General features: G+C 33.0%; 3 protein-coding genes across 25 annotated transcripts; all 3 read right to left on the reverse strand.

The window, feature by feature from the left end:
- Positions 1-2,267: 2,267 nt before the first annotated feature.
- LOC108193708 (RPM1-interacting protein 4) lies at positions 2,268-5,448 on the reverse strand. The gene is made up of 4 exons (XM_017360535.2): positions 5,117-5,448; positions 3,468-4,022; positions 2,743-2,922; positions 2,268-2,653 (listed from the first exon to the last, which is right to left on the reverse strand). Exons 1-4 carry the CDS (start codon positions 5,120-5,122, stop codon positions 2,618-2,620), a joined length of 777 nt encoding a protein of 258 aa, XP_017216024.1. The 5' UTR covers positions 5,123-5,448; the 3' UTR covers positions 2,268-2,617.
- A 3,442-nt stretch (positions 5,449-8,890) lies between these two features.
- LOC108201095 (uncharacterized) lies at positions 8,891-12,402 on the reverse strand. The gene is made up of 6 exons (XM_017369424.2): positions 12,166-12,402; positions 10,893-10,957; positions 10,505-10,785; positions 9,885-9,956; positions 9,740-9,802; positions 8,891-9,201 (listed from the first exon to the last, which is right to left on the reverse strand). The coding sequence occupies exons 1-6, from the start codon at positions 12,261-12,263 to the stop codon at positions 9,157-9,159; spliced, it is 624 nt and encodes a 207-aa protein (XP_017224913.1). The 5' UTR covers positions 12,264-12,402; the 3' UTR covers positions 8,891-9,156.
- A 7,059-nt stretch (positions 12,403-19,461) lies between these two features.
- Positions 19,462-23,913, reverse strand: LOC108211099 (uncharacterized). 23 transcript variants are annotated; one of them, XM_064086185.1, is made up of 8 exons: positions 23,632-23,910; positions 23,444-23,494; positions 22,500-22,583; positions 21,324-21,419; positions 20,957-21,025; positions 20,105-20,826; positions 19,964-20,023; positions 19,462-19,790 (listed from the first exon to the last, which is right to left on the reverse strand). In XM_064086185.1, exons 1-5 carry the CDS (start codon positions 23,639-23,641, stop codon positions 21,012-21,014), a joined length of 255 nt encoding a protein of 84 aa, XP_063942255.1. In that variant the 5' UTR covers positions 23,642-23,910; the 3' UTR covers positions 19,462-19,790; positions 19,964-20,023; positions 20,105-20,826; positions 20,957-21,011. The 23 variants fall into 23 exon arrangements, 20 of the variants coding, with proteins under 20 accessions (XP_063942255.1, XP_063942256.1, XP_063942247.1 ...); XM_064086186.1 differs by having other exon boundaries at positions 20,105-20,189; positions 23,632-23,909; XM_064086177.1 differs by having other exon boundaries at positions 20,112-20,189; positions 20,957-21,419; positions 23,632-23,913.
- Between the last annotated feature and the right edge of the window lie 524 nt (positions 23,914-24,437).

The raw sequence follows: 24,437 nt of genomic DNA on the forward strand, positions 1-24,437 counted from the left end.
ATATTAATTGATGAAATGATCTAATGATAAATGAATTACTATTATTAGTATTTGTTAGATACTCCCTCTATCCCAAATTAAGTGTCGCTTTGACTTTTTTCACATAATTTTAAATGTAAAAAAAACAACAAAACTTCTGCACATTATTTTACAATTTTTTTTCTGAATAAAAATATAGATGCTAAACTTTTATTCATAAAAAGAAAAATTCAAAAATAATATGTCGAAGTATGTTTTTTGTGCATCTTAAATTACGTGAAAAAAGTCAAAGTGACACTTATTTTGGGACAGAGGGATTAATGAGGATATAATAATTAGATATAATTAATAACATATATTAAATATGTAGTTATTAGTAGTTAATAATGAATAATAATGATTGATGAGATGATCTAATGATAAATATATTACTCTCTCTGGTAGTCTGGTTTTTTTATTCGACGCATTGATTTTGAGCACACACTTTTAAGTTTTTTGACCAGGTAGTTAGAAATAATATTTTTTAAATTTTCTTTCTTTGAATAAAAATTTATAACTAAAACTTTTATTCACAAAAAAAATAAAAAATAATAACTTTTACTATCCGGTCAACTCATCTAAAGAAGTGTGCCAAAAGTCAAAATGTCAAATGAAAAAAACAGAGAGATTATTAGTATTTGCTACATACTCCCTCCGGCCCTCCTTATAGGATACATTGAGGAACGCGAACTCGAACACGGTATAGACTTTAATGCTCCTGCAAAGTGAAGTGTAGTTATGTACATTTTTTTTATAAATTTCTTTTTCTGAATTAAAATTTGAGATATAATAAATAACATATATTATATGTGTAGTTATTAGTAGTTAATAATGTATAATGATTGATGAGATATTTTAATGATATATTTTTGACACTTTGACTTTGGGCACACTTTTAAGTGTTTTGATCAGGTAGTTAAAAATATTATTTTTAAATTTTCTTTCCCTGAAGAAAAATATATAACTAAAACTTTTATTCACAAGATAATAACTTAAAAATAATAACTTTACTACCCGGTCAATCATCTAAAGAAGTATGCCAAAAATCAAAACGTCAAAAAAAAATAGAGGGATTATAGTATTTGTTAGACGCGACACGAAAGTGGCACGACCTTTAATGCTCCTGCAAAGTGTAGTTGTGTAAATTATTTTTTAAATTTTCTTTTTCTTAATTAAAGTTTGGATGTTAAATTTTTATTTAGGAAAAAAATCCTTAAAAATAAGTTACGGAACTATGTTTTACAAAAGTATTGAAATAGGTGTCAAGCAGTTGAAAATAAACGTATAGAATAAAACGGGACAAAAGGAGTATTAATTAAGACATAATAATTAGATATAATCAATGACAAATACTTAGATATGTAGTTATTAGTAATTAATAATGTGCAATAAATCAAATGAAATAATTATTAGTGTAGATATTAATGAGGATATTAATGATTAAATTGGCTCACCAAAACCCATGTTGTAGTATTATATATATATAATAGATGTGTATAAACTTCTAATAATCAATTTGGTCTATATTTTATTCAATTTTACTAAGATATATGTGACTTTTCACAAATTTACATTTTTTACTGTTAACATCCATATTTATATTATCCCTTATTCCATTTTTTTTCACCTATCAAAATGTTCAATAAAATTAACTAGGAAGCGCAACAACATTACAACATTTTAATAAACAAATTCATGAATAAATAAATATTATATTTAAATACAAATATTCTTGCTAATTGTTTTTATTGTTGTATTGTGTACTTAATAGATATCTCAAATAGAAAAATATATAAATAAAGTTTTTAATAAAATTCTAGATATTAACATGTATATGTCTTCTCGCCAAACAAATTTTCCTGAATAAACTATACTTCATAATTTATCACATGTCATGATAATAATTCGTTAAACAAATTCTATTGTTTATTTAATTTATTTAAAATAAATTTTTATTATAAATTAAATAACTTTTCTGTTTACTAATCAAAACCTATCTTTCACTAAATTAGGTTAAATGAAATGTTAACTTCCTAAAATATAATATATTTCTAAAAACTATCCTTAAATAAAATTGCTGAGTAAATCTTTAATCATCTGTATATCTTCTTTCACACTGTCTATTAATCTCATCAAGCGAACTTTCTGAAGTGATTTTAATATGATTAGTGCTCTTTTCCTTTTAGCAAGAATAGGAATATATTCAAGTATCTGTCTCACAGGAAAAAGTATATATAAAAATGGCAAGATTATACAATTAAGATAATGAATTCAAAAGAATATGGCTCCAGTTTTCTTTCAGCCACTTGTAATTGTCGAACAGAAATTTATATATTACACACTGGTACTACTAAAAAAGACAAATGGTTGAAGCCAAATAAAACCATACAAAATGAAAACTAGGAACAAGAGGGTTCAAACAATAAATTTTAGAGGCCTGTTTATTGTATGGTGATGTAGAGAAAAAAAGTGCACAATCATATACCAAAAAATGCAGCAGCATATTGCTCGGACAGAAGGAGTGATTGCAGACAGCCATTAAGAGCTATTTACAGGTTCCAAGCACCTTAAAAATGGAACATACTTTCAGCTCTAGTTCTTAGTTTCCGAAGCATGGAAAACAGCTGCGCTTGGACTGCAGAAGAAAAATATCGCGAGAAGAAATATTGATCAGATAGATGCATAACAGTTAGGAATTCGAAGCAAATATGTTACATGACATACCTTGTCGCGGTCATTCTGCTTTCGTCTGGTGGCATAAGATGGGTCTGCGGTTATGTTATTTGGTGTTCCAGATATTTTTTCCTCACGCACTTTGTTGAAAATGTGAGTGTAGTTGTCTGCTGAGGCAGGATCGTTCTCATCCCACTCACCAAATCGAGGAACTGCAGCACCTTTATCCGGCTGAGATTGCAAAATAAGGAAAAAGTTAGTGATCATTGATCAGTTTCACAGAACATGTGTATTACTACGGCTTTTACAAATTACAAGTGTAAGATAAACTCTCTGATCTCTGGTCTGTAGCCAAGCATATCAAATAGACAGCTAACTGCAGCATTTCAAATACGGCTTCAATTACAAGTCAAACATACAGTAGAGAACTGTGAAATCACGTTGTATGTACCCTCAAATACAGGTACAACCAAGAAGCCATAAGACACACAGAAAAAAGGAGGGTAAAACTGTAATCATGTTACATGTTATAATTAAAGTGGAAGTTGTAATCAAGTGAAGATATGTATCACTGACACACTGAAAAACTATATCCTGGCTATGGAATGAGGACCAAGTGAGGGAAGGAGAAAGCAATTTGAAAAAATATAAGTCAAAAGTATTTTCTACATCAGCATCTCAAAAAGAGTCAAATTGTAGTCATGACTTGGACCATAAGGTTTTTATGAGAGATTATTAAATCAAAATGTATATAGACAATTTTTGTATTAACTTACAGATTCATCTCCTCGAGAAACTGGCTTCATTCTTGATCGTCCAGGTGTACCATGGCTACTATCATAAGAATGTTTCCCTTCCCAAGCAGGAGACGAGCTACCTTTTCCAGCGAGTTTTGCCTGGTATTGTGGATGTAGCGGTGATCGATCAACGCTATGCTCAGATCCAGTGCTTGCCCTTGAAGGTCGACCAGAACCAGATCCATGGCCTCCTCGATTTTGATACGCAGAGCCAGTACTACCTCGACGACCCGCATTGTCATTACGCGCTGGAGCATCATGGTACTGCCTCGGATCAGCACTTTCCCTGCTTGAGTGCCTCTCATGTGTTGGTGGTTTAGCTGCCTTCCCTCCTACTAATTCCTCTGGTGCACTTCTGGCTCTAACCGGTGGCTCTTGAGCAGAATCGGGAAACATCTCTGGATTTTCCTGAGGGTCGTTTGGATTTATCATCTTCCCACCAGTTTTACCCTTGCGTGCCTTTTCAAAGTATACTGTGTAAGGAACATTATCTTCGCTTTCCCAGTTGCCAAACTTTGGTACAACCGGACGTTGCTGCACCCATAACAATAACGAATTATACTTGCAACATTTTCAATCCACAAGAGTAAAAAAATGCTACATTGAATCTTCACAGATACCAGTTCAATTAAAAGCTGTGTACCATAGACTAATCTGTGTAACTTTTTGCTGATAATGGATTGGAGTTAGCTTGAGATCATATCGGCATTAAATAAGTCAAATGATTAGAAACAAGGTTGCTGCCTGTTAAAAAGATTATGTCTTCTGCTTCCTCATTCAATAAGAGTTTCTCACATTATCAGGGACACAGTACAATCTTCATCACAGTTATGTTTTTTAGACTCTCAACCACTGAATAGTAGCAAAAATTCGAGAACTGTAATTAAGAAATTTACCCTGACCTCTCAACTTAATTACGTACCTCACAAAAAACTTGCAAGTACAGACATAACGATAGTACATAACATATGCTTGCATCACACAATAAAAGTTGTAAACTATGTTAAATTTCAAAAAAAAAAAAACACCAACAATTCACGTATAAAACTAGTATTTCGTATTTTCGTGTAAGCAACATAGCTACTAAGTACAGAGGAATATACAAAGTACAGAAACTATGTCTATCAATGTTCAGACAGAAGAACAAGAAAGGTAACGGAACATAATACATCGATCTGTACTATGTGACTGCAGTTCTGCCATAATCAGAACCTTAACATAGAAGCATACACAAACATATAAATCCACCATTTGTGTAAAATTGGCCAAGCAGGTTTTCGCTTAACAAATTCGAATCATCTTCATTGATCACCTAGTTCATAAACATCTACCATGTCGAAAACCAAGAACCAAACAGTCCATCAAAAATCTAATCCATGACCCACAATTCATATCCACACATCATATATTCTTAAAGATCTCAAGTTACCAAAGACTAACCACTTACTACATGAACAATTATAGACAAAAACATCAAAACAATTATTATAATTCAACCTTGCAAGCAACACATGTATAGCACAATTTACACAAACAGCAACAAGAACAAAAAGTCTTGGAAAATATGAAATCATGGTATTATATATCATTAAAAAAATGGTCAAAGGCAAGAAAATTAAGGAACTTACAGCCATGTGAGGGGAACAAAGAGGTGATCAAAACCCAGAAAGAGGACGCAAAGATGAGTTAAAGAAATAAAAGAAGAAGAAGAAGCAGAGACAAAGAATGAGGCACAGAATGAAAGAAGAGAAGGGGTAGTTGGTTTTGGGAGGTTTATTAAAGTCTGACCGGCGCCACCGGTTATATCATCTTGAGTTTGACTATTCTCCTACCATCTCTCTCTCTCTAGGTCTCTCTCTCCTAATGGTGTGTGTGCTAGTCGTCTTCTTGTTCTGTCTTTGGGGTTTTATTACTTTCCTTCAATTTCTTACCAAACTATTGCCACCCTTCTTTAAGTATCATGTTGTAATAAGATGCTACATGGTATATGTCAAAAAAATTACTACTCCCTCCATTCCAGCCTCCAAGGCATTTGTATACAAATGATTGGGGCACAGAGACCAAAAAATTGTGTAAGAAATGATTAAAGTTGAATGAAAAGTGAGTATAGTGGCAGGATCCATATATATTTAACAATAGATTTTCCCAATCATTTGTGTAAGAAATGATTAAAGTTGAATGAAAAGTGAGTATAGTGGCAGGATCCATATATATTTAACAATAGATTTTGAGATAGTAGAGGAAAGTGGTGGGTATAATAGTGTTTATATTATTATATAATGGATATAGTGGAGGAAAGTAGTGGTGTAATGATATTTTATATTATATAAAAATTTACTACTTTTGGAATGTATACAATTGTTAGGACGTCACAAAAAGAAAACTGTATACAATTCATTGGGACTGAGAAAATACAAAATTACATATGGTAATGTTTAAATTTTCATGTATTATAGGCTGCCATGAAAAGAAAAATCTTGGTTTGTTGATATTGTCCACAGTTTATTACTAAGAGCATCTCCAAGGCAAACCATTAGCTAAAAATGTAGTTGGCATATCAAAATTAAAAAAAATAGCAAACCGAGTGAAAAAATGTCACTCCAACCACAGTCGTCCATTAACTGTAATTATAGTCATCCCCCTATGGATGATTATATTTGTCGAACCACTACAGATCTGTAGTGAATTCCACGTCATCTCCAGCAATTTATTTTCTTTTTTCCCGCTGATTACAAATTATTTATTTCCATATTAAACTAATATATTCTATTTATAACAATTTAAATATTAATTACATACTATTTATAAATTATAGCCAACTAATATAAAAAATACCAAGCACAATATCTTACAAGTTCAACAAATTTTACATAATATCTTGCATGTCCAATTTAGCCGACAATTAGGGGTTAACCTCTCCTTACTCATATTTGGTCTAGGTGGACAACATTTAGGGGTTAATATCAAAAATCAGCGCTCCAACGCAACTCCCTATCCCCTAAAGATTTTAGGGGAGAGAAAACTCATCCCCATATTTGAGGGAGCAAAAAGCCAACCCCTATAACGCCACATCATCAATATTACCTATAATATAACATATATTTATTCCAACTCTACCTCTTCTCACATATTATATTTTAGATAATCAATATAGGGATTACCTTTGGAGATGCTCTGAATAGGAAATTATTTCCTGAGAGATCGAAATGACAGAAAAAAGAGAGATTTCTAGGAAATTCAGAGGGTCACATTTGTATAACTAAGAGATGTAAGCATCATGAGCCATTTGTTTATACAATTTTCATGGGTCCAACTCGGGTTTCCGAGTAATAACTCCTACCCTTCATACTTCATAGTCATTCATGTTTGTGAGCAACTTTGTAAAGAGATTGGAGCCTTGATTCTTGACCTTTCACAGGACTTTGACAATATTGACTCAGCTTTATGAGCCAAAAAGTCTCAGCTTCAAAATTTTGGTGAACTCGGCATGTTGCTATCATATCTATATCGACAAACTCAATGTTGAAATATAATATTGAAGTATATATTGAAAAATTATTTTTCAAACATCTCAATATTTTGATATAACTGGTCACATAATATCAAAACTCACATTAACAAAATACTCGATTTCGATCTCTTCCTATCCACAGAATTCTAATATTTTAAAAGAATTGATCACTTAACACTATAATGGTCTAGTAATTTTGATCCCGTAAATATTATTCGTGGTACCAGGGCCGTTGCAACAAAATTTGGTGCCCTGTGCAAAAAATTAATAATAGGACCCTAAATGTCTATATATAAAAATATATTATTATCACTTAATTGTTATAATAATATAATTTTTAAATATAAATTAAAAATATCATGAAAAGTGATTTTTATTTTTCTTAAAATATATGAATTGTAATCTAATAAGTAACATCTAGTTTTAGATAAATTTCGAATGAGTGAGAATCGAAATATAACAAAAAATAAGAGTTAGAATGAATTAATTAACAGTTTTATGTATCTTATATTTTAAATTTTAACTTTTTAATATTTTTTTATCTAATAAATATTTTAGGGTTCTCAAAATTTGGGACCCTTAAAATTTTGAGGCCCTGTGCGGTCGCACCTCTTGTACTTCCTCAAAACCGGCCCTGAGTGGTACTAGGATGCACCTTGATTAAAAATTTAAACCAACATGTATTGATTGTCAAATGAATGAGTGAATTGAAAAGGCTGGTTTCAACCAATGTCTTTAAAAAAATAAATGACGGTACCATGCATCAATTATGTGCAGAGGTGATAAAGTTGGTTGGGGCTGTTAAGCTTTATTCCATAATAACAAAAAATTTAGGTTTCGCCGTTCAATATTATTCATCCTGGCCCCAGCTGAGGTTGTGCTAAGCACTATGCTTATGCCTTATTGTATACGAAGATCGCAAATTCGTTACTAGCTCTTTGTCAATTTGTTGAATATTTAATAGCTGCGTCCCCAAGGTTGATTCATTTATACGTCACAATATTTTTTGTCAATAGAAATACTGTCTTACGTCTAGACGTAAGGATTGGAATTTGGAAGACTCAAATACCTGTGCTTTATGTCCAGGCATACCAAATCACATTATCACATTCACATTACTAATTAATCAGCTCGACAGATTTAAAATTAGGTTAGACAAAAGAAAAATAAGACCTCTTGCATATTCATCAATCACCAATCATAATTTTCCACTTGTTAATTACGTTGTAAAAAAATTTAAAATCCCTAGCATATACGTCTAATCTGAAGAAACCGACGAACACTGAGCCTTATCCATGAGGACCATGACCCACCTAATATCTTGGTTTGGCCACCCCCGTAGAGCTATTTATACATGTATCTGACATTTATAACCAAGGTGCCCACAAATTGCATCTCCAGTATCTACTGTCTGCTCCCAAATATTACACCCCAAATTATTGGGATCAATCGTTAAATTCAATCAATTTGGCCATAAAAGTAATCAATTCAATTGTTCTTTAATTTTCTTTTTTAAAATATTATCAAGTTGTTCGATAAGAAATAAGCAAAGTTGCATAATTAATTGAAAAACTAATAATAAAGACAAGAATAAAGGTTAAAAATACGTTGCCAGTTGAGCCAAGATGGCTCCTTTGTTGGAAAATTTGTTTTCTTAGAAGTTTTAAATTAAAAAATTGCCTGGTTGGAGATGATTAAAAAAAATGGAGATAGAAAACGAGTGATTTAGAGTAGCGCTACAATGATTTTAATTATTATTAATATGAGTTTAAACCAGTTATACAGTGCCAACTAGATTTGAGAAGAAAAAAAAAATTCAACACTTTTTGTGTACCTATCATTTTCCAAAAGAATATATTATGTTCAGCATAATCAAAAAGAAAACAATATATCGTCAAAATCTAAATTCTCGATATAAATATAAAACTTGGCGCTAATTAGTTCTTGAAATCTGGGATGTTGCAGCCCCTAGATAAGTCCCTGCTCAAATAAACACTATTTATGCCCAAAATACAGCTGAAAGAGTCACTAACGAATGTTACATGAATTCAGGCTTGAACACTCGATTTAAAACAGAGATTCGCTGATATAAGGAAATTGTCACCAAAGCCTTTGGGGATTTACACAAGCAAATGAAAGAACCATCACTGTTTGATATCAGACTTTAGATTCCAATGCCAGAAGTATCTTCTTTCTTGGGCCCTGAGATCAAGAGAAAATGAACTAAAACAAACTGCAAACGAAGCAAGGTGGAATTTGGCATATACAATAAATCAGGATCTGGAAACAATCGTGAATAGTGTCATGAACAAGAACAGAAACAATTTCGTACACACTGGCCAAGTAGATTAAAATTAAAATTTACATAAAGTGGAAATCAGTTCGAATTTTAATAACATCACTTTAAGGATCCCCAACAGTAGTGATTATAGGCAGAGTCTTGTATCTGAACCAAGTAACGAAAATTAAGCCTACGGAATTTTACCAATTGCCAAAATCTATAATCAAGATTCCTAACTTTAACCTAATACTTCTTCAATTATTCAATAGTAAGATGCATAGTCTGTGCTCATTCTTGGGCTTACATTTATAAATCATTACCTCTACTAAAAAGGCACTGATTTAGCAGATTATGGTAAGATTGGGCATGTATGTTATTCAATATCTTCAGTATCCTCAGTCCTCAGTCCTCAGTCAGGAAAAAGAATCAAGCTGTACACTAACATTGCAGTGAACTTACCATAGGTATACTCATAGCCTTGAGGTCCTCGTCATTCATGTGTAATAGGGCAGTCATATCAACCTGCAAAAAATTAGTGTTATAAGGAAAAAGGGAAGCGATCGAGACACAGAATAAGAGCAGAAATATACAACACTTTACATACTTCCTCTGCATTGAATTTTTTAGAATATTTCTCTAGACCCAGGGAGAACAGGAAGCTGTCCACTGATTCCAACTGCAGTATAATAGAACTTGTCAAGCAAAGGGAAAAAACATAGAATAATATCACCAGTGGATGATACAACAATGATTGATGGCATACCCGCATATTTTAGAGTATATATTTCACGCGTGAGCAAAATCGATGCTGCATAAGTTAATTTGTCGTGACTTGTACTCTGAACCACTATATATTGCTAGTCACAAACTCCTAAACAGAACACTATGGGCAATAATCTAAGTAGGCACCATGTCAAACCAAAACCGATCAACATCCAAACGAAACGGATTCGAACTTCTCCTATAAAAGTTTCCGGTGCGAAATGAAATTCATAGGATATATATGAGTAATTCAAAGGAGAAATAAAAAACCGAAGGCAAAGTGAACAATCACTAGAGAAGTACCAAAATTACTGTTATAAGTTGGCCACAACAAGAAGAAATATATCAGCCCTCGAGTGAGTTAGGAAATTTATTATGTTGTATTTCAGCATCTCTTAATAAGATAGCTTTGAAAAGGAAAATTTAATATGAGATATAGCGAAACTACTGCTATAGACGCACCATTTGCTCAGCCTTTTTCTTTGATGCTGTGCTGTTAACCCTTTTTTTCTCTGGAACAGAGGCTTCAATTACGGCACTTTTCCTAACAGAATTGGTGCCCTCCATGACTGCTCTTGGCTTTGCTCGAGCAGCTTCAACTGGTTGCGAGTATACTGTACCTGAGAGCTTTTCACGCAGATCCCTTATACCACCTTGGACAGACCCATTTCCAGTCTGAGTTGCGTTTTGGATACTTCTCTTCTGAAGCTTCAAACGAAGATCAGTGGCACCAACTCTGCTACCTGTCGCGGACAGGATACATTAGATGATTAGAAAGCTCCCAAAAAATCCACAAAAATAACAATGCACTAAGAGGGAGGGGAACAATGCAAATACATTTGTAACTTACTTGAAACTTGGGGATCATTACGATCATAGAGATCATGTTCCCATTTATCGTTGTCCTGTCTCTGCCTGCAGCAGAACAACATAGGTTCACGTTCAACATCTATATTTCTCTGTCTTCCGTCAGTTCTTTATTAACATGTGATAAAAAAGAATCCAAGCATACAGTTCTTTCTATTCTATCCTAAATCATAATCTCAGCCATATATCATCCATTCAATCATGCACAACAGACAAGCAAGAGATAGTTTATTCAGCACTGAACCTAGTATTCTCCTTCTTTCTCCTTTTCCCTACAAACAATAACATACAAAGTTTTACTCCCTCATGTTTGTTCACTATTCTCTTTTACATCCTTTCTTTTTTCCTTACATTTTGTTCATAATTTTGTCATTCCATTCTTTCCCCCATTCGCCCATTCGATTCTCTCTGAGTGAACATGTAGTAGTACTCTAATACTAAGCAACAGTCATTAGTAAAGAGCAAAGACCAAAGATCACTTCAGAATCCAAATATCAAAATAGTATTATAACATAAAACTAAAAAACTATAAGTAAATCAATAACATCAACGACTAACCTTTATGATCTACATAACAAATTAATTCCCAGCTCTTCTCAGTTACATTTGACAAACATGTGCTTACATTTGCATTGTAATAATATACACAAATGGCAAATCAATAAGATATTCTTCACAACTATGCAAGTTCACATTTCAATGTTACAAAAGGCAATTCCACTATCCCTGAAGAGGGAGCTAACAAGTGGGGAAATATTAATAAGGAAAATTACTTGACAACGCCAGGTCATATAAAACAAATCCCATAACCTATCTAATGACGGCATGCAATTCTCGTGGTTGCGGACTTCAACGACAGATAAACACCTGGAAGTAGTTTAATAACGATATCAGGTTCTAAAGCATCATATTAAGCTCCCACAACCTTCTAAACATAGTCTAAACTAACTGGTAAGCAATGTAGGCCAACGCCGCAAAAACACTTCACTACCGAACAATCTCATGTGTACAAAAGACTGTATTTAATTATCAGAAAACAGGCTATAATAACATACTCCCACGTCGCCCAAACTACTCAAAACTTCAAAACCTAATAAAGTACGCACCTTTACTCCCATTCCCAAATCTCCACCAGTTATTACAAAATTAAAGATATAAAGAGCATAAAAATCACAATTTACAGCTTATTTAACAATTACAAATAACAAACAATCACAACAGTAATAATAAATTATATGTCGATAGATTAAAGAAACCTCTTCCCGGAGACGCGGCGACGGCCACCGGGGTCGTCGATGTTGAGGCGGTCTTTAACAGAAACCTTGGCGGCGCCCGCTTCTCGATCGGAGTACATTCTGAATTGGGGATTGATTGAATAAAATTAAACCCTAATTGGATCTCTGAGAATGATGGGAATGTTACATGTGCGAGTTTTTTAAGACGCGGGCGGGTGGGTCGGGAAGTGGAAACCCCCAATTTCAGAATGACCCTTTCGGTCGGGTTTCTCACTTGGGTTGATGTATTATAAAAAAACTAGCAATTTTTTGATATGCTTGTCCTTTTAATATTTAAACTAGTGAAAAAAACCGCGCTTCGCGGCGGCGTTATAAATTTTGTATAAATTTTGATACGAATTAATATTACAATAACATAAAAATTATTTTGAGTCATCTTCCGGTTAAACATATCACTAATAAAAAGTATTATAATTAGTATAAAAATTTGTTTAGGTGGTCATCCTGTCAAACACAATACTAATAATAAAATTAGTTCGAACCGCCCTCCCGTCAAAGACAATATTAATCCATAATTATTATTTTTATGATAAAATTAAATATTATAATTTAGATCAAAATTAGTTTGAACCGTTCTCTTGTCAAACACAATACTAATAACAGAACATTATAATTTAAATATTAGTTTGAGTCCCCTTACTGTCAAAAACAATACTAATAAAAATTATTTTAATTATGATAAAATTAAAGATTATAATTGGATAAAAATCATTTAAAACCGTGTACACGTTTTAACAAAAAAAATATATTATAACATAGATAAAAAATTATTTTAGCCACTTTCCCGTCGAACATAATACTGATAGAAAACTTGTGGCAGAGAGGAACCGGAAGTGATAAGCTGTAGCAACTGGTTAATTGGGAGAATACAAAGTCATGTCAAATCTTTTCAATAATGGCCTCACAATTTCATGAAAAAATATATACAATTTTTCATAAAAATTCATTAAAAGTCTATCAATTATATTTTTCCACCAAAATCATTGATATATTGAATAATAACTGAATTTTAATAACTCTTTAAAAGTTGTAATTCAATACCTCAAATTTTGAAAGACTTTTTAAAAATCCTCATACAATACCTACTTACTTTTAAAGAGTATTTAAAAATCTTAATTGAATACACCTAGATTTTAAAGGTCATTAAAAATGATGATACAATACCACCCTCTAAGTTCGAGAAGACGTGAAAGTTGTTGTTGAGAGGATTATAATTGGACAAAGATTATTTTGAACTGTGGTCCTGTTTTAACAAAAAATATATTATAACATAGATAAAAAATTATTTTAGCCACTTTTCTGTCAAACATAATACTAATAGAAAAATTATTATTACTTAGATAAAAATTAGTTTGGGCCGCCTCCCGTGCCCGTCAAACACAATACTAATCAAGAATCATTTTGATTATCATAAAATCAATATATGATTAGGTTAAAATTTTATTTTCAATTTGAAATATAATTAAAAATATTATAAGACTAAATTCAATAATTCTAGACACGCTGAGTTAATAAATTTTATGATTCGAACTACTATTTAGACTCTTAAACACAGTTTTGATTACGGACCTAGTATTAGATTATTCTTCAATATATATTATCGAAAATAAAATTTTATAATATAAAATTCAACTACGTACATCTTCTATGTATCTTATCGAAAATAAGAATTGTGCATATTACCTTACAAATCTTAAATATAAATTGTATTTTATTTATTATTGTTAGTTTGAATAAATATAATCCTATTTTTTTTAGGATTACTAAATAAGAAAAGAATTGTATCATCTTTAGAATTCAATAAGAAATACTAAATAAAAAAAAATTGTATCATCTTTAGAATTTAATAAGAAAAGAATTGTATTATTTTTAGAATTCTTGAACCTGATTTCAGTTAAAGCTCGGACTCGGATAAGATTGTGCCTTGTGTTGGATGTTGGATGCGACGTCGTGTTTTCAGTTAAAGCTCGGTTTTTTGTTACTCAAAATATGAGTAGCTTAATCAAAAACAATGATAAATAAATATGAGCAGATTCAATAACTATTAACTATTTTGTGTTTAAATAGTGTTATTGAAGGTGGAAATCAAATAAGAAAAGAATTCTATCTTCTTTAGAATTTAATCAGAAAATAATTGTATTATTTTTAGAATCCTTGAACCTGATTTTTTTTGAATTATAGTTATATAGTTTCTATCCGAAATTTAAGAAAAATCAGAAGACTCCGCGCTTCGCGGCGGCGTTATGAATTTTTTATAAATTTAGATAAAATATTGTTTTAGCTACTTTCCCGTCAAACATAATACTAATAAAAAAATATTATTATTTAGGTAAAAATTAATTTGGGCCGTCCTCCCCTTAAACACAATACTAATAAATAATCTTTTTTATAAATTTTGATACGAAATAATATTATAATTCCATAAAAGTTATTTTCAGTCGTGTTCCCGTTAAACATATCTTCAATATATTATATATTATCGAAAATAAGAATTGTATATATTACTTTACATAACTTAAATATAAATTGTATTTTATCTATTATTATTAGTTTGAATAAATATAATCCTATTTCTTTTAGGATTACTAAATAAGAAAAGAATTGTATCATCGTTAGAATTCTATAAGAAATACTATTGTATCATCTTTAGAATTTAATAAGAAATACCAAATAAGAAAAGAACTGTATCATCTTTAGAATTAAATAAGAAAAGAATTGTATTACTTTTAGAATTCTTGGACCTGATTTTTTGAATTATAATTATATTTTCTCTCCGAAATTCAAGAAAATTTAGAAGACTGAATCGAACGATCCTAGAGACGCTCGCATTCTCCTTTATATATATATATTGATAATCGTTTATAATGTATTTTTTTGATAACGCATGTTTATATGCCTTATGAATTAGTATCTGTTCCATTACTTTTCGGATGACTGATGAGCGAGAGTTGAACTCGGGTCTTCCGAGACAATAGAGGATAAACCCACCACTTGGGCTATCCAATCGTCTCAATTATAATATATTTTTAATTTCGTTGCACGGACCATAGTTACCATACTTCTAGATTTTAAAACTCTGAAGTATAAATCTTATATATATTTTCTTCAGAGGGTGACATGGCATGTCTCAAATCTCTCTAAACAGAATCTCTGATTTTCTAGCTTTTTATATTTTATTAATTATTAATTAGAATTTTGTTTTAAATTCATGATAACTAAGGTCAGGTGATGAGACGTGCCTTTTTGTTGTCTTTGTTTTAGTAAGGAGCCAGTTTTGGCTCCCGCCGTAACAACTGCAATGCTGTCTTGTCAATCTAAATCTTTCTCGCATCATCATGCCTTACAGTTTGGAGCACCAGGTAATCTTCCGCTTTCCTTCCTTGCACCAGGTGAATCACTTCTTCACTGAATTTTTCTTTGATCTTTCTATGTTTATGCATGCATATATACTTGTGCTCAAAATTGCTTAAGCATCTTTGGTGGTACTTTAAGGGAAGCTTCTGGCATCGTGAGGATGAAAAGTGTTATAAAACTGAGCACTCCCCAATTTAAAGTCTCTCAACTTAGAGATATCCTTTGATTAGTGTTTTTGATTTTTGGGTTTCTTGGTGTCTCTGGATTGTGGTCTTCTTGTCAGTTTTTTGTGTCCTTGAAATTTAGTTCTTCTCATTTTTTTTATGTTTTAGACTTTTTTTTTTGTTATGGCTGAAATTTGGCTTCTAGGGAGGCTGATGAGGGTGATCAGTGTTGAAAGAGACCGTGCTGCTTCAGATATTTGGTTCCATGAATATAAGGTGCTTGATTTCTGTATTATGTGCATGAAATTTCCGATGAAAAAGTCGAATTTTGTATGTTTCTTTACAAGGATTTGTGTTGCAATTCATGCTTTGATGATGAACCCATCTTAAGATTAGAGACTTTCTTCATCTGCAGAAGCTTTTTGGTTTAGAAGTTTGCTATGATGTTATCAGAAGTGATTAGTGATGTATTGTATTGTTTACAAGATTGCATAATTTATGTTTACTTCCTGCTGGCGGCAGTTTTGTCTTAATTTGCAAGTATCCCAGTGGCTAACAAATGAACAGGTGTTGTTTGTCCAATTGCATGCAGATCATTTGTCACTTGCGATGATCCCAGAGGAGTTGTGAATTGCGGGATTAGAAAGCACAAGAATTCTAAAAAATTGGAGGAGAAGCTTGAGCAACCGAAACTGCTCAAAAAGGTAAATATAAATGACTGCTTATTACATTTGTGTCTCTTTAGTGCCCGCCCTTTAGTTTTGCCTCTTCACATCAAAACTCTGACGCTAGCCACTGATCAGGCCAAATCAATAGCACCATGGCACTCTTGCACCAATTGAAGGCCGTCCTAGCATGACTCCGGTCTACGTCCTAGGGGCATTGGTTTAAAGTATAACTTACTTTTTTCAACTCTTAAACCTAGGACAGAGAGAAAAGCTGCTGGTGTTCCTGATTGTGAGGGGGCTGCAACTACAAAAGCCCCGTGGAACACACCTGGTATGCTTGAAAGCTAAAGTTTATAACCTATTATGACTTATTCTTTATTACAATTAATAGATCATCGGTTCTCTATGCTGTTGCAGAGCTCTTCGATCTTTCAGCCTTTGAAGGAGAAACAATTAGAGTGTGGGAAGATGGAACAAAGAGGATTGGTCGGCGCAGCTTTAGTATACTACGAGCTTGCATGCTGCCTTTGCACAAATGGTAAGTTGCAGGTTCCACCACCCCAGAAAACCAGAGACGACTGTCACTCTTAGTGACCAAGGACTGCCTTTGCGGCCTATAAGTCTTTCTTTCAATTATTTAGCTAGATCAAGAGTATTAACTTATTATAGATTTTTAAACCAGCATCACGGGCTTGCATTACTAAGCAATAACCATTTTGCGTTATGTTAGGTTGTACAGTATTGGTTATGATATCAATTTACTTTACAAAAGCCTGCAATTTTTGATGGTATATTTTAGTATATGTGTGTATATATTGTTTCTAATACTAGGAATGGGACTGTCTCATATTATCAAATTTGGCATTGGAGAAACAACTTCATACGGCAAGGGAAGAGCTTAGTCATGCCCTTTACCAGGTTTCTATTTTTTTCGTCAACTATTGATTCTTGTATAAGTTTTATATAATTTCTGTATGTAGATTGATTCAATGTGGTATATCTATGTGTTGGCAGCATGATGCTGCTTGTATAAGTTTTATATAATTTGTCTACGTAGATTGATTCAATGTTCTAACTAGCTAAACAGTTAGAACAGAAGTTTCTGGAATAACAAGAAAGAGAAGGAGATTACCTAATTTACATATGAATATCATGTCTGATAGATGTCCTCTGATTTATGTTTGTCATTGATTCAAATTAATCAAACTGCAAACTACAGCTACGACATACTTATTTAGTTTTCCTTGCAAATGATTTTGTTAACATGAAGTTGGAGACTGGTTATATCTGATTATTTGCTGGTACCAATATGATTAGTCAGATAAGCTAGCCGTGAATGTGTAATTGTGATGATTTGGCTCTACTGATGGAAGTCTGGTAACTGAACCAATTTTAATTGCACAGAATAGTCAAATGGCCGTTTTCATAATTAGCATTCCATGACAACAATGACACACATTTGATATGCAGGACGTGTGGACTAGACTATTTCAGGTTGTAGACGTAGCAACTAGATTAATGCAGGAATTCCAACTGGAATATCTTGAGGATATGTTCTGAGGAACGGTAACTTTACTCTCAAGGAAAAGTGTCTTCCTTCTATCTGGATGCAGTTGTGAAATGGAAGTATAGCATAGCTTAGTGCTTCTTTGGAAGATATCTATTGTTTCAATAATAAGAGTTCATGCCTTTCTAGGCATCAATAAAACAAGTCATGTCCTCTTCTATTTTTGAACTGTTTAATATTTTAGAGTTTTTTGTTATGAAAACAAGCTGGAATAATTGAATTGCTTAATAAAACTGTACAAGCTGGATAAAAGAGGAGTCCGGATTTTTAATAGAAGGTGAGACTTTGCTTAAAGTTATATAGGATGAAAACAGAACTTCGTTCTCTAATTGCTTTTATATCTGCAGGCTGATCAATGGAAACCCAACTAAAGAACATGATCTTGTCACGAAGAATGATCTTGAACACCTGTTGCATCTTTTAGATGTAAAGGGATGGGATAGGCCTTGGCAATATCTCATGGACCGCTCTACCTCAAACATGGCATATCAAGCCTGGCACCATGAGCCTGAGGTACACTTGAACTTAACATTGTTATCTGCTTTCATGTGCAACGTTTTAAGTGTTTCAGCTAGTGGTGCATCGTGCTGAGTTGGAAGGAATGAACTCCGAGAATCAGAGACTGAGGGACATGGTGGATGAGGTGACCAACAGTTACAACAATCTTCAGAAGCATTTAGTCACGTTTATGAGGCAGCAGCAACAGAAAGTGGATAATAATGAAGTAGAAGCAGATGTTGTTGGTGATATAATAATAAGGGTGAGCAATCTGTAAGACAAAATAGCATGCGAAATACATTGCCTACACAGTTCATTGATCTTAGTCACAATCTCTGTTCCGGTAAAAGAAAAGCTATATTTTCTTATATTTCAACAACAATTACAGAATAAAAAGATTCAAAAAATTATAAATCATAAATATCTTTTGAAATGTCTATATTATATTTTTTCTCACTCGCGCGGAGCGCGTTTTTTTCTCTAGTTGTTAGAAATATTAGATGTTCCAAACACAGTCCGAACATTAGTCTTCACTTTTGACCGTGGTTCATATTAGATGCTCCAAACACAATCCGAACATTAGTCTTTACTTTTGACCACACTGAACTTAATAGAAGATCCACTAATTCTTAAATTTCCTTTAAAATATGTTTGATAATATTGTACAATATTTTCATCCATTATATAGAAAACAGAGAAGTCGGTTTAGCAGTTGACAGTATCAAAATATATATAAAAAAAATAGGGCTTGGTCCTGATAAAAATAAAATAAAATAGAGCTTGGTCCTGCATAATGCACACAACCTATTAGCATTATGTATAAAAATATAACTCATAACAGGAAAGATAATTAACTTGTCATTTTACTTTATAATTATGTAAACAAAAAAAAATGTACATGTGAAGCTTAGTGAAATATAGTAAGTCCGAATAGAACAATTTAAGAATGATTTTGATCCAATGAAAGAATTTGTTCTTGACGCATTGGCATATATTAAAGTAAACATTTAAAGGAAGCAACACAAACAAATATCATTTCATATTAAATTATACCTCTATGTTTCTAAAGCAAATTCTAAAAAAAATAAAAGAAACAACCACAACAATATCCCTATTCTAGCAAAACTGGAGGTTCAATCTGTCAGCTACTGGGTGAAAAGCAAGGTACAGAGCCAATAGCAAAAGTTTTTCATGCTTTGTTATACTGATATCCTGCATTGGTGTTTTTGTACAAAAATTAATCTATAGTGCAACAGGATATGGTAGTTGCATCATCCTTCTCAATTTACATATCTTTTTAGGCCGATACTCTACTCCTTTGCACCAGCCTGCAAACTGACATGATCACCAAAATCAAAGGATGATCCTGTTACGGCTAGAACATGAAACTGGAATACTTTACATCGTGTAAATCTGAGTAGACTAATGCAAAGAAAAAGAAAGTTCTTATATAACACAATATAAGACCTTAACATATGGTCGAAATAAAAAGTTTAATCTATCCAGACCTTGATTTGTAATGGGACTGGTCATGGAAACATTTGTGATGGTAGTATTTTTACGTGTTCCTGCAGAAATGTTTTCAAACCATCAAAACAGTACACACTCATTCTAATAGGTCAGAAAAAAAAAAAATCAGTAATACCTACCACCCACCAGAGCTACTCATCAGCTTGGTCAATTGGCATCAGATTTTGATTCCTCGAGATCCACATAATTTTGGAAGAAATAGTCCTACAGAAATTAAAGTTTGATTAAATTTAGTGCACTACTATTTCGTAAAATACTCAGTCTTGAATTTGTTATATTACAGATTTACAGCTGATAAAGATTTTTTTCCGAAGCCTGAGCTTTTAGTCAAAAATCAATTAAAAAAACTGTCTTGACTTACATTGCTAGCTAATATTCTATGCATATAGATACATACCTTAAACAGCATAAATATTAAGTAAAGGTCGATGATGTTTGGCAGCTATTGTAGCAGTAGAGCATAGATTATTCATTCTCCCATACGAATGAATTCGAGACTTTTTTTTTAACTTCTCAGGAATCATTTTGTTTGGGTTGTTCATTGCACGCATATATTGAGCAAATATTACATGAAGTATTGCAGATCCATGGGCATTGGATACACCTTAGTGAGATAGTTGCTACGTCTATTCAGTGCTTATGTCTTGTCAATAATATAACCAGAAAAGAAAGCTCCTTTTTGTAAAATCAGAGCAGATATGAATTAGACTAAATGAATAATATCAATCAGTAACTATAAATGCAAAATATAACCTCAAACAAAAGTAAGAACCATATATTAGTGTTGTACATGTATAACCATCCAAGTCTAGATGAGAATTTGCCATACCATTTCCTCAACCTTCATCCAAAAGTAAAATATGTAGTTTAATAGGAAATTTGTCCTGTGTTAAATTTCTATATATAGTGCAAGTAAAAACAAATTGGTCCACATAAACACATGCAAGTTTTGAAAATAAAAAATATATAACCTGGAGGGGAGTAAAAGAACATGACTGACTCCACAGAGAGTTTTGTGACTGTGATCTAGTGAATAATAACTGCATTGAGAAAATAGTTAAATTTGGAAAAAATAGTCAATTCTGTGATTGCAAATCTCAATTAATACACAACACTCCATATGCCTATTTGGTGAACAAAATAGATAATAACTTCATACATAACTAAACAAAGAAATGAACTAACTAATTTGAATCATGATGATATTCTACTTGGTAATAAAATGCTGGTTAATGTTTGCTGCTAAAACTGGCGATAAAATCTATTGACAGAATAGGTAGCACAATCAAACACATAAACAGCCATAATTTGGAGAGATTTAGCATCAAAAAACATCACCTGGTGCGGGAGTTGATGCTTTAGATAGATCAACGCCGTGTAGCCGTCTCTGTGATGGCGTCAAAAATCCATCTCTACAACCAAAAGTGGTAGTACCTGAGCAGAAAGAAGTAAGTATTAAGGTTCATTAAAGAAAATCTTTAGTATACTCTCAATCAAACCTGGTTTAGAAATAGCGAAGGGGGAAAACCTGATAAGACTGTTATTTTATCTTATTTACAGGTTCCAAACTTTACTCACAATAATCAAGAAAAAGATGAATAAAGCTTAGAATCAAACAAAATAATGATAAGGGTGACTAAAAATACAGATGCAGAATGAAAAATTAAGCATTAATAAGCAACTACATAACCACATTTGATTCATAAGACTGTTTTTTATCTTATTCTATCCCTGAATAAGACTGTATAATTACATCACCCTACTTTCAATACACTGACAAAGCACAACCCCAGGCATATTTCCAGTAAAAAGTCAATTGTAATATAACTTTAATGTAGATGGAAAGTGTATTAACAGATGATTTATTTCGACTGGGAGGCTATCAAGTCATGTATATATGCAATAGAATGCTTGTATTAGAGATGCTTAAAATCCAATAAACAAAATAAACTTGTTTTGATGATACTTTTAATATTGTTCTTCCGTTGTCAAACTAAAAACAAAAAATTATCCTATATATCTCAGGATGTGTGACCTCAGGAGCCTAGCTGTGAGGGCACTCTGTACACTGTTTATCTCAAATTGTACAAATTTATCAGGCTTTGAATAAAAAGATCACTAAAACTATCTCTTATTAGAGTATGGCGAGTAGGCAATGAAGGAATGTTTTCAGGTGATAACTACATAGATTTTTGTTGAGATGATTTAATAACTTGAATGGCAAATTTCAGCTTATATACTTTGGATACAAACATTTAACAGCCCCCAGATTTAAGACACGACACCTTTTTGGTTAAATCGGCACAGGTAATTTAAATTGAGTGAGGGTAAAGCAGATAGCCAGATATTGAGCCAATGATTTGGCCAGAAACTCATCAACATCAATCACTCCCAGCTTATTAACATGGAGTTCTTGTCATGATTTTATACATTAAATTCATTACGTAACACCATTTCGTCCAAACAAATTAGGAGCAAATATAAAATCTAAAAACAACCGAGGTATATTTTCACCTGTTCCGGAGGTTGTATTCGGGTCCACATTTTCAACAGCATCAGGACAGGAATGCTCGTTTTCTGAACAACGTCTCCGTTGTCCTGCCAAGACCAAAAATTAACCAAGGGCTGCTACCAAAATATAAAGAGCAATGAGCGTGCACACTCACCGGTAGGGCTGAGCATTCGGTCGGTTCGGTTCAAAACTGAACCGAACCGAAAAAACCGAAAACCGAATTGTTCTTTTTCTTGAAACCGAACCGAACCGAATTATTATTTCAAACCGAACCGAACCAACCGAATTATTTCGGTTCGGTTTCGGTTGAAAAAACCGAAATTTTCAAAAAAAAAGTATTTAATCTTCAAAGATTATAAAACTCAATCAACCAAGCTTCATGATTTAACAAATAATATCCCCTGATGCACCACTATATACCGAACATCCACAAAAAAGCAGCAGACTCAAGACTGATTATGGATACAGTCACAGACATAAGGTTACTCTGCATAATTATAAACCTCACTACATAGGATACTGATGAGTGAGTGACGAACAAACCTGGAATCTAGAGAAGATCTGGTTAATTTACTAATTAGAAGCTAATTGTTGATGGAGTCCAGAAGATGGTACAAGCTGCAAGGGGCTAACGGCTGTAAGTCGTGTAAGAGACTTAAGAGGGGCTCTTCAAATTTCAGAAGGGTTAGTGCTTGGTGGGTTACTGACTTTCTGAAGGTAAATAAGGTATATAAAATATAAAATATATTTAATTCATATATAAATAAAATTTCGGTTATTTCGGTTTAAACCAAAATATTATATTCAAAACCGAACCAAACCGAAATTATTTTCGGTTCAAACCGAAAAACCGAATCATTGAAAAAATTGAAACCGAACCGAACCGAATTTGCACAATTCGGTTCGGTTTTTCGGTTTCGGTCCGGTTTTGCTCAGCCCTACTCACCGCTTCTCGCGGAGGAAGGAGAAAGAGCACCCAAATGGATGCGCTTACGACCTATTTGTCAATATAACAGAAAATCACAGAAATTAGAAAACTAACCAGTTAGAGTGTTGTGTCAAAAACTAAATGAGAACAAACCAGTCTGGTACTCTGGTTACATCATGAAAAATCACAGAAATTAGAAAACTAACCACTGTCCATCGCTTGAGAGATGCTAAGTAAGATGAAAACAATTTAACACGCCGGAGATTGAAAGATGGATAGGTGAATGCTCTGCTATGCTGTTTTTTGAAATGCTTGGAGCAAACTGTGGTTGAAATCGTGGGTACTGTGGTTGAAATCGTGGGTGTCATAATCGCCTAAACCATTCAAGAATGGTCGGATCATCCTGCAAAAACCGGATCCGAGTGAGGGCTAGTGTATTTTTCAGTTCTGCAATGCTCTGGGTCATGCCCACTATTGAATGGAGCATCCGATTGAAAGGTAATTTTACGAAGAAAACCCTTGGTATAGTATGAAGGAGAAGCTAGTAAAGGGTATGAAGGGTCATTTGGAAAAGCTAGTTGATTCAGGCTTTAAGATTATATATATTATATATATAACATATATAATATATAGGCTCTTGCTCAAATGAGAACCCCAACTAATGTGAGATATGAGATCTAATCTCAGCCACACATTTTTATCCTTCAATTAAATCTCAACCACATATTTTAAATTTCTATTTTATCTTTCATCTCTTTCATCCACCTCACTACCGACCCCCAACCACCAACCACCACACCCACACCTAGGGCTGTTCACGAACCGAGCCGAGCCGAGTTTTGATCGAACCGAGCCGAGCTTTAATATTTTTTTTCTGACGAGTCGAGCCGAGCCGAGCTTTTTTATCGAACAAATATTGTGTTCAAGCTCGGCTCGTTAACTAACGAGCCGAACACGAGCTTGTTCGCGAACAAATACAAGCCGAGCCGAGTCGAGTCGAGCCAGAAAAAAA

This window comes from Daucus carota, chromosome 1 (genome assembly GCF_001625215.2).
Source record: "Daucus carota subsp. sativus chromosome 1, DH1 v3.0, whole genome shotgun sequence".
Classification (NCBI taxonomy): Eukaryota; Viridiplantae; Streptophyta; class Magnoliopsida; order Apiales; family Apiaceae; genus Daucus; species Daucus carota.

Bases quoted from the DNA above. Each gene is read 5' to 3' on its own strand.
- LOC108193708 (XM_017360535.2), bottom strand. The intron at 2,923-3,467 runs GTAAGTTAATAC...TTGCAATCTCAG, and splicing joins TTTCTCGAGGAGATGAATCT to CCGGATAAAGGTGCTGCAGT. The intron at 2,654-2,742 runs GTATGTCATGTA...TTTCTTCTGCAG, and splicing joins AGCAGAATGACCGCGACAAG to TCCAAGCGCAGCTGTTTTCC.
- LOC108201095 (XM_017369424.2), bottom strand. From the start codon at position 12,263: ATGTACTCCGATCGAGAAGCGGGCGCCGCCAAGGTTTCTGTTAAAGAC. The intron at 10,958-12,165 runs GTTTCTTTAATC...GTTCTGCTGCAG, and splicing joins CGCCGCGTCTCCGGGAAGAG to GCAGAGACAGGACAACGATA. The intron at 10,786-10,892 runs GTAAGTTACAAA...TGTCCGCGACAG, and splicing joins TAATGATCCCCAAGTTTCAA to GTAGCAGAGTTGGTGCCACT.
- LOC108211099 (XM_064086177.1), bottom strand. From the start codon at position 23,793: ATGACACCCACGATTTCAACCACAGTACCCACGATTTCAACCACAGTT. The intron at 23,495-23,631 runs GTTAGTTTTCTA...ATTGACAAATAG, and splicing joins CTCTCAAGCGATGGACAGTG to GTCGTAAGCGCATCCATTTG. The intron at 21,420-22,499 runs GTGAAAATATAC...CTTTCTGCTCAG, and splicing joins GAATACAACCTCCGGAACAG to GTACTACCACTTTTGGTTGT.